Below are 10808 nucleotides of genomic sequence, written 5' to 3'. Positions count from 1 at the left end.
GTGTTATTACATGACATGTTCTTCCTATTACCATAACATACAGAACACAGACATAGTATATATACAGAATACACAGATAGAGATACAGAGGTAGCATCAAGATGCTACAGATACAGTGTTTACAGTATAGAAAGACAGAGTTATGGTAATTTTGGAAACACGATGAAAATAGTAAAAGAGTATATATATATGTATATATGTATATAGTATCAGATCTCTGAGGAAAGTTACACAGATAGATACAGATTACAGAACACGGTACCGTTGCTAGATACAGATAGAGTGCAACCATATAGCTCAGATAGTATGTGGGTACCTTTAGCCGTGCTCGGAGAGTATGCAGCTCCCCAGTACACTGGGTTGAGGGGGCCGGTTTGACGAGGTAGTAGCTAGTCCTGAGCTTAGGAGAGGATGCAGTTTAGCCGGGCTGAGGTAGTGTAGAGTATGATGACTTATCTGGAGGGTCGACCAGATAGAGTCCTGCCTACGGGCCGCACAACCCTGTCATGAGGGGTCAAATCATGACGTACAGAGTCCTAGGGATAAAAGCACAATTATATATATAAATATATATATATATATATATATGTTTACAGTTTTACAGTATAGTATGATATTACCAGTATGAAAAGTAGAAAACAGATCATACAATATGTTTTAAATAAAGAAAGAAAGATATGCTTGAAAGATATGATTTATAGATGATTTATTATATTATAGTTCTATCATTATTTTAAAAGTATCCTTAACTTAGTTGCCACACACTAGTAATAGCATATTTCCACTTACTGAGCGTCGACTCACCCCTTTATTCTCACATTTTCAGGTGAGCCAGATAGGCGAGCAGATCAGGCTCGCGAATAGAGAGAGTGGTTGGTCACCCTGGTTATAGGGTGAGTTTTTAGCAGAGATGTGTATGTTTTTGGGATAGATAATATTGGAGTGGCATTTTTGTGTATGGTCTGTATATTCTAGAATCCGGTATTGTACAGTTTATGTATAAATGGTTTATGATTTATGTCTCCGTTGCGTAGGAATGTTTACTGTATGTATGTAAAAAAATTTTTTTAAGAAATTTGAGGTCGTTACAAATCACCTGTTAAAGGTTCAAGATATTTAATAATAGAAGGGGAATCAAAACCAACATAGATACCAAACTTACGTTGAGGACCCATTTTAGTTCTTTGAGGAAGGGCAATAGGAACATATATTGCACAACCGAAAGTTCTTAAATAAGAAATATCAAGTTGTTGCCCATAAAATAATTGCATGGGTGAAAGATTATTGTAAGCAGTTCACCTTATACAAACTAAACATGCAGCATGAAGAATAGCATGTCTCCAAACAGATAAAGGCAATTTAGTTCTCATAATCATAGGTCTAGAAATGAGTTGAAGTCTTTTAATAAAAGATTCAGCTAAACCATTTTGTGTATGTGTATGAGCAACGGGATGTTCAACATCTATTCTAAGTGACATGCAATAGTTATCAAAAGTTTGGAATGTAAATTCACCAGTATTATCCAAACAAATTGATTTAATTAGACAATTGGGAAAATAAGCTCGTAATCTAATCAATCGAAAAAGAAGTCTAGCAAATGCAATATTACAAGTAAAAAGTAGAGAAACGCATGACCATCTAGTAGATGCATCAATTAATACCATACAATATCTAAATGGTCCAGATGGTGGATGTATTGGTCCACATATATCACCTTGAATTCTTTGTAAGAAATAGGGTGATTCAAGACTTACTTTTGAAACAGATGGTTTGACAATTAATTTCCCTTAAGAATAAGTAGTACATATGAAATCATTTGATAAAAGAATCTTCTGGTTCTTTAGTGGATGACTATGTGAATTCTCAATGATTCTTCGCATCATTACATCTTTAGGATATCCAAGACGATCGTGCCAAAGTGTAAATAACTTTGGATCATTGCATTTCTGGTGCAAGACATTATATGATTCAACTACTTTAATCTTTGTATAATACATTCGAGAAGATAAAGTTGACAGCTTTTCTAAAATTTGTTTCTTCCCAGAAACAATAGAAGTAATATAAAGTATTCTTTACTGCCTTTATTTGTAGTTTCAATGTGATATCCATTAATTCTTAAATCTTTAAAGCTTAACAGATTTCTTATGGATCTGCTTGAATATTAAGCTTCATCAATTTGTAATAAAGTACCATTGGGTAACTTTATATTAGTTCTTCTGAAACCTTCAATTAAATGTGCAAAACCAAATATTGTATTAACATTTATTGAATATATATTCAAGTAATGGAAATATTTCCTATCTTGAAGAATTGTGTGTGTTGTAGCATTGTTAGCTAATTGAATTTCTTCCAAAGACATCTTATAATCGATCAAAGCTTTAAGACAATTCACACTATGACAAATAATTTAAAATCTCATTACTATAATTGATAATAGTAGCAATTTATCAAAATACAATATTACTTACTATATATCCTAAAATGTTACATCATTATTTTCATTTGGATTTACAATGAAATCAGCAACGTCAGGATAAACAGAATTAAATGGACCAGCACCTATTGGAACAACATTATCAGTAAAATTTGTTTCAACCTCTTTAGTCTTTTCCTTTTTGTTTATAGATGTTTGGCATAGATCTACGAAGTGTCTGGGCGTACAATAGGTACCCGACCAATGACCTTTTCCTCCGCATCTATAACATTCAGTTTCATGCTGTTTAGGTCGTTGATTTTGATGATTTACCCACTTCTAACAGTCATCCCTCTTCTGGGGGTTATCTCTCTTTTGGGGGATTGTAGCCTCACGTTGATGTCAGTGATTATTTCGACTATGACCACGCCCACGACCATGTTTGCGGTAATGGGGTCGAACCAGTTTGATGAGTTTGGTGAATTTTTATCAAAAACTCATTATTTTGCTCAACGACAAAAAAACATGATACAAGTTCAGAAAATTTAGTAAATTTCCTCTCCCCATATTGCTACTGCTGGAGCACATTAGTGGGATGAAAAGTAGAAAAAGTTTTTTCTAGTATGTCTTCATCAATAATATTTCACCACATAATTTTAGCTTCGAGCCAATCTTATGTAGGGCTGAGTTATATTCACCGACTGTTTTAAAATCTTGCATCCTCAAGTGCAACTATACATATCGAGCTTTTGGTAAAATTACAATTTTCTAGTAGTCAAATCTATCCTTTAAATTTTTCAATAGGATAAGTGGGTCTTTAACAATGAGGTATTCAGTCTTTAATTTGTCATTTAAATGATGACGGAGGAAGATCATAACTTTCTGCGCGATCCTACAGGGATGCGGTATTTCCATATAAAATAGTATCTCCCAAGTTCATTGCATTTTGATGAATATCAACATCAAGAATTCATGATAATAATTGTTGCCTTTGATATCAAGCGGAACAAATTCAACTTTACTTAGATTCGACATCTAAATAAATTAACAGTAATAAAACAATTTAGAAAACAAAATTTAAAAACTAAAATAAAACTGAGATAAAAATATAATAGTATGTCCACCCTTCTGGGGTACTTAAATATGTTTCTTCAGGAATATTATTTTATTTTTCTTAATTTGTACTATTTAGGAGTATGATTCCAGTTTACAATATTAAATTGAGTAATAATTTAACACTTCTTCCAGAGGTTAAATATACTATTTCATTTGGAGAATAAATGTTTCACCTCTTCAAGAGGTCGAATTTAACATCTCTTCATGAGGTTAAAAATATAGATGAGAAATTTAAATATATTGCCTCTTCAGGAAGACTATCTCTTCGAGAAATTTAAATATGTAAATGAGAAATTTAAATATATTGCCTTTTCTAGAGGACTATTATACCATCTCTTTGGGAGATATATATACGAAAGATTTAAATATATAGCCTCTTCAAAAGGACTATTATACCATATCTTGTGGATATATATATATGCGGTACACGAATAAAACCTACCATTAAGGCGGTATAAACAAAAATAAAATCGTCCATTGAGGCGGTATATAGAAATATTTTAGTCGATTAGTCTCGTGAATTAAATAAGAATTAAAGAAATATGTTTGCTGGATAGAGTGTCGTGCTGATAACGTGTTATAAAAATGTAAAAAAAATTAAAAAATAGAGACGAGACAAAAATTTTACGTGATTTGGTTATGCCAACTTCACGAACGGATGAGATCAAAACTTCACTATCATGGGAGGGGTTACAATAAGATATGGAACCGACCTTGTACAAAATATCTATATCTTTTCTTTATCCCTTCTGCACTTTATCTCTCCTGTTCTCTTATCCTCACTATATATCTACTTACATAGAAACATCAAAATGTATCCCAAATGAGAAGGGGAGGGTGCCTTTTTATAGGGCAATATGGATAGCTAAGCATTTATTAGGGAGAAAATCAAAGGGGTGGAAGATGGGTGACATACACTTTATAAGTACAAACATATGAGGCAGGTTTACATGAGACATTATTTAGTGTAGATATATAGGGTAGGTTCATAGTTGACATGGCGAACATCTACCTATATTTCATAACAATATGATATTTAGGAGGTAAGCTTAGTATTTTGGTATGGAATTTATGTCGAACAACTTTTATGATAACAAAAAAGGGTAAAAGACACTCACTTTTCCTGAGGTTTGGCAAAAAAAAAATAGAAACATTTCTTGAGATTTCAAAAATTTCAGGAACCTCCTCTGAATTTTGTCAAAAACAACACAAAACATCTCTTGAGGTTTCAAAAAATACCATAGACCTATCCTGAGGTTTGTAAAAAAGACACAAACTTTTACTAGAAAAACTTATCTTTTTACAAAATGTAAGAAGATGTTTGTCTTTTTCACAAACTTTGGGAAAAGTTTTTGAAATTTTTGAAACTTCATGAGAAGTTATTGTCTTTTTTTTTTTTTGTCAAACCTCGGTGTGTCTTTTGCAATTCAAGCCTTTGGATCGTCATTCTTTCTTCACTTAGCTTTCTCCTCGCAATTCTTTCTCAATTTCTTTGCAATGCGTGATTCCCACCTTCTCACATTTGCCTTCTGAAACTCACTATTTATAGGTTTTTGGGAACCACTCAATTAACTCTTATTAAATCAATTAGTACTTAATTGAAAAATCAAATTTAATTTGAATTAGTCTAATTTTACCCACATGTTAATTGTGCAATCTCACATGTCTAATTTTTTTTCCTTTTGTACTTGCAGGTTTAAAGATGTGACCCCCTGGGTTTGCTTTTTTTTTTTTTTTTAAATTTTTAATGTATTCAATTTTTTTTTTCATTTTTCCTATATTCAAAATTTTTATTTTCTCATTTTATTGAATTAATATAATTATGCATAAATTTCAAAAATTGGACTAAGAAATAGATCCAAATGGACACTAGGAATAGACTTAAATAAATAAATAAATTCTGCTACATAAGCCCAGATAAAATGAGGTATTTATAATAATTACTTAAATAAAAATTTTCAAAAGAAATATTTTACTGACAAATATTAATATAAATTTCACAAAGTTAAGCCTATCTATAAGATTAAAAGGTATTTTGGTGTGTAAGATATACAGTCATGACGCAATTTCAATAATAAAAAAAAATTATATATGATATATGACAAGTGTAATTAAATAATTTTGTTCAAACAAGTAAAATTGTAATTATAGTATCCCTCAAAAAGTTAATATACAAAATAAAAAGAAAGCATATATTATAAAATTTTATTTTTGAAGCTTGTTAAAAATATTTTTTTTTCTTTGAAAGTGAATAACGTTGAGAGTCTACATTCCTACCCCATGCTAATATATATATAATAGATGTATTATTTAATTTGTAATTTTTTCTCTAATATCTATTTTAGCATTTATTATATTATTATCAAAGTATTAGTTTTAGAAAAGAAAAATCATTTTGAAGATTTTTCATTAAATAATATTAATAAATACCTAATAATCTATACTTACCTTATATATTTGTGCCCCAAATTAGACATATTAAATAGATGGGTATGAGTTAAGATGGGTAAGGTCAAAATAGGTCACTCATTTAATAGGCCACTCATTTACTCACATAATTATAACGGCGTGTCCTAACCCTTTTATTTATTATGGTTATGGGTAAATTAATGGGTATGGATAGTATTTGCCCCACTAGCGTGGATAATTATTTAAAATTAAAACTTCGATTTCATATTTGTGCATATATTTTTAAACAAAATGTAATATAAATTTAAATTACATTAAATTTTATCAAGACATGATATATACAAATCAAAATTTAAGAATAAAAAACTTTTACTTTTAGTATTCATCATTAATAAGGCCTTAATTATCAAGTAGCTACTAAATTTAGTATAATTTATAAATGCTATAGATAATGACATTTCAAAAAATTGAAAATAAATATAAACCCTATTAACAATTTTTATTTTTTAGCTTAAAATAAAATTAAAAAATCTTGGATTTCATTTTCTAATATTTATTTTGACCAAAGAGGATTACAATTTGAAAAGTGTGCTCAGTAATTTCACTGTCAAGTTCTCCGCGACTCCTTCCTCCTTCTATGGCCATTTTCATGCAAAGTGAGCTACACGTGGCGGCCTTTTCTGGTTTTATTTTTATTATTATTATTTTCCATATTGTATATAAGCAGCAAACCGAGTTTCGGATCCACCGTATTTTTCGGGATTCGGAGTCTGGACCGGGCCCAGAGTTAACCAGAGGTTGGGTTGGAAGTGTAACCCGAGTCAGGTCGTCGTGTAAAAGGATTCGTGAATCGCGAGTGACGGTCACGCTCCTTCTCACGTGGCGCTGCTTTCCCCTTGTGTCAATTTCATGCAGAGGACAGAGAGGCAGACAGAGACTCAGAGAGAGAGAGTACAGCAGGAGGGGAGATTGCTTGCCAGCCGGATTTTCCACGTGTCGCCTTTTCACCAGTCCAATCTCATAGACTCCTGTCCCCACCTACCGTACTGTCCAATCCCCACCTTCACACGTTGCCCACTCTTTTCCCGCCACGTATAAAGATATCTCCCAATTAAATCATCTCCTCTTCCCACGAAAGTTTTTGCTACCTCCACCTCGTCGCATGCATGATTATTGAAAACTTCAAAAAAACAAAAGGGGAACGAGAAATTATCAAATTACCTTATTGATGACGAGACACGTGTCCAAGACAGCTAACCAGGTCGGGTCATCGGAAGCACGCGCCGCCCGGACACGTGTCGATCTACACGGCAACCGAAATTCAGATATTCCCGTCTGCGTCAACGGACGGAGACAGCACGCCCCACACGTCAATATCATTTCAGATACGTACTCGCTTGCCATTGGACCACATAAGCCCACCGGAATAAGGCTGGACCCCTTTTTTTAAACCCGCTCCGCAATTTCGGGTTCTAAGATCGGAACACGTGTCCACGACTTCCCCCTCCTCCTCGAACGGCGCCTTGGACCACAAGCGTGTCAAGAAAGCAAGTCCCCCAATCGTCGCGCTGGGACGATCCTATTGGGACACGTATGAACACGTACCGAACCGGCAGGTACACGTGTTTGATCATGACAGATGAGAAGTGTGCAGATCAACGGTCGAGATGGGCTCAATTAGGCGCAGGAGCATAGCGTCACGGAAGTCAGGCCCGCCCTCTGCCCGCGATGGTGACGGGCAGCTGCCCGTGCAAACCACGCTCCGAATTTGGTTTTAAAGGTCATGATGCGAGCAGAAGAGGTTCTTTCATTTCGTTTCGTTTCGTTTCATTTTGAGGATGGATTCCTAGCAGGTAATTAACTTTACGTGGGCTTTGTGGCGCGGTTCGATCGGGCGATGGCGGAGATCTGCTGTGGAGTGGTGGGCAAGAGCGAGGCGGGGTCCTCTCCCTGCGAACCGAGTTCGCGGACGGCGAGGCGCCGGAGAATGGATGTGCGACGGTTCAGGTTCGTCGACGCCGGGGATGGAAGCGAACAGAAACGTCGGAGATTGGATGTTACTCCGCCGTCTCGAGTGTGCGAAAACACTACGGAGAGGTTTGCATCGGACTCGGAAAAGGAGTCCTGCTCGGTTTCGAGTCTAAGCTCGTCTCCGTCAACGGTTCAAGTGGGCGCGGAGTCGTCGTACGAGTTACCGAAGTTCGGCGTAGTGTCCATCTGTGGCAGAAGGAGAGAGATGGAGGACGCAGTGGCCACTCACCCGTCTTTGTGCGTCTCCGGGCAGGGTTCAAGTACCGATATGCATTATTACGGTGTCTACGACGGTCACGGATGCTCACATGTAGGAGTCTGATTCTGAGTTTCTTACATGAGTTCGTGTCGCAGTTCCATTTTTTGTTTTTTAGGGCATGATTTGAGTTTTCCGACTTTTGATCTGTAGGTGGCGATGAAATGTAGAGATCGGTTGCATGAGCTGGTGAAGGAAGAGTTGGAGAACAGTGAATCGCTGGAAGAGTGGAAGGAGGCGATGCGGCGGAGCTTCTCTCGCATGGATAAGGAGGCGACTGCGTGGAATGAATTAGCTGTGTTGGGCGCTACTTGTCGATGTGAGCTTCAATCGCCAGAGTGCGATGCGGTTGGATCTACGGCCGTTGTGGCGATCGTTACACCCGAAAAGATTCTCGTTGCAAACTGTGGCGATTCTCGCGCCGTGCTGTGTCGCAATGGCAAAGCTGTTCCTCTCTCGTCCGATCATAAGGTTAGTTAGCTACTTCGCTCCGCAGAAAGCACTTCCGTTCGAACGGTTGAAAAGATTTCAACTAGCATCGTTTGCAAGGATAGAAATATAATTTTGCTGGATGCAACAGTACTGTTGAAAAAGCGTGAAATCTTCAATTTTTCAACCTAGAAATTAGGGCATTAGGTGCTTGATAAACTAAAATCATGTTCAGTTGAGTCAATTTTAAAAAGTGAATCATTTTTTGTTTCTATTTTGCAGCCGGATCGACCGGACGAACTCCAGCGGATCCAAGGAGCCGGGGGTAGAGTAATATACTGGGATGGGGCGCGGGTTCTCGGAGTTCTGGCCATGTCCAGGGCCATCGGTAAGGATCAGATCTAACATGTGTAATTTTCTTGTATGCTCGAGCGATTCCGCGATGTTCTTACGATCATCTTTTCTTCCTTCTGTCAGGCGACAACTACCTGAAACCGTACGTTAGCTGCGAGCCGGAGGTAACGATCAAAGACCGAACGGCAGAGGACGAGTGCTTGATTTTGGCGAGCGACGGCCTGTGGGACGTGGTGTCGAACGAGATGGCTTGTGGAGTTGCGCGGATGTGCTTACGCGGGAAGGCTCCGCCGCCCCCGCCGTCCACGGGCAACGAGGCGTCCGGTGAAGTCTCCGACAAGGCATGCTCCGACGCTTCAATGCTTCTAACGAGGCTGGCTCTCGCCCGGCGGAGTACCGACAACATAAGCGTGCTTGTCATCGATCTCCGGCGGGGTACATAGCAGAGTAGGGCGAGAAAGTACTTTCCCGGCAGAAAATGTTAAAATTAAAAAAAAAAAAAAAAAAAGTGTTTGTTGATTTCGATCTCTCTAGTTTAAATCTCTCTTTTTATTTTTCCCCTAAATTTTTTATTTGGTTATTTAATTGTTGATCAGAATTGGGAATAGTCGAAGAGGAGGGGAAGGGACAAAGTTGCAAATGGGAGAGTATTGTAACTTGAGAATTGAAAAAAAATGCCGGATATGTTTGGATCAATGGAGGTTTGTGTGGTTGCCATTTTGTCGTTTTGAAGTTGCGAATTAATGCGATTCGATTGGCAAATACTTGTGCATTTTTAACTTTGATTATGTTTCTCTCTTTTTTCGAAATTGAATTTTGATTATACAAAATCTTCTGTCGTGTCAACTTTGGAATTCTTGACGCGCGCAATTTATTGGACATGGGAAAACTCACTTAGATATTCCAATGTCTCGTCTATACCTGAATAAATTTAAGTGTTATCAACTTATTTGGCTTTAAAAGGTTATGAAAAGAAAAGTCAGAAATAAAAATTTAATAGTAAGGACGTTAAGAATCAGTAAAATGTCTGGTGATATTTTTAAAATTAAAATAATTTAAAATTTCATTAAATAACTTGTGTCATTAAATCTTCATTTTGTTCATTTTTGAAAACAAAAAATAAAAGTTAATTATATCCTATGTATCATATAAATGACTCTATTTAGTGGGACTTAAGTTTGGTTTTATTGTTATTGTTTATGTATGAAATTTCTAATACATATACACACCTTGCATACTATAACATCATCATTTGGTTTTTCTAATTTTGATATAAATTGAATCAGTGTTTGATTTTGTGCAATATGATATTACATTGCATAGTTGGATGTGGGAGTCGGGGAAAATTGTTCTTGTCAACAATTTGGGTGATTTGGCAAGGACTATTGTTTTCTTCTAACTTGTTTCTAGTCATCAACTTATGTTCTCTTTTGACTTCTAATGGGTAAGTTTCTTGATTGTATATTTCATCTAGTTATTTATCAAGATGAATATGCATATAAAAATGTATAGATTTTTTTGTCTTATTATGTAGGTTTTTTTAGCACAAATAATGAGCATGTTAGTAATAAACTAATAAAGTTGTTCTTGGTAGTGTCGATAGAAATTATCATGTTATCTAATCAACCTTAAAATCTGCAAAAGTGAAAAAAGGATTGAGACTTAGGAGGACTCAATGGCCTCCAAGCAACCTTTTCTAGGCCCAAGTCAACAAGAGATCTTTAGAGAGAGAGGGAGAGAGAAGATAGTATGAGTAAGCGAACGTAAGAATTCATGCTCACTTGAGGGAGTACTCTCCCC

At 36.0% G+C, this 10808-nt stretch overlaps 1 protein-coding gene across 1 annotated transcript; it reads left to right on the top strand.

Moving 5' to 3' along the window:
* Positions 1 to 7607: 7607 nt before the first annotated feature.
* Positions 7608 to 9770, top strand: LOC131147619 (probable protein phosphatase 2C 24). The gene is made up of 4 exons (XM_058097122.1): positions 7608 to 8279; positions 8379 to 8696; positions 8937 to 9042; positions 9132 to 9770. Exons 1-4 carry the CDS (start codon positions 7836 to 7838, stop codon positions 9449 to 9451), a joined length of 1188 nt encoding a protein of 395 aa, XP_057953105.1. The 5' UTR covers positions 7608 to 7835; the 3' UTR covers positions 9452 to 9770.
* The last annotated feature ends 1038 nt before the right edge of the window (positions 9771 to 10808 follow it).

This window comes from Malania oleifera, chromosome 2 (assembly GCF_029873635.1).
Source record: "Malania oleifera isolate guangnan ecotype guangnan chromosome 2, ASM2987363v1, whole genome shotgun sequence".
Taxonomy (NCBI): domain Eukaryota; kingdom Viridiplantae; phylum Streptophyta; class Magnoliopsida; order Santalales; family Ximeniaceae; genus Malania; species Malania oleifera.
This window is presented reverse-complemented; position numbering and strand designations above follow the sequence as displayed.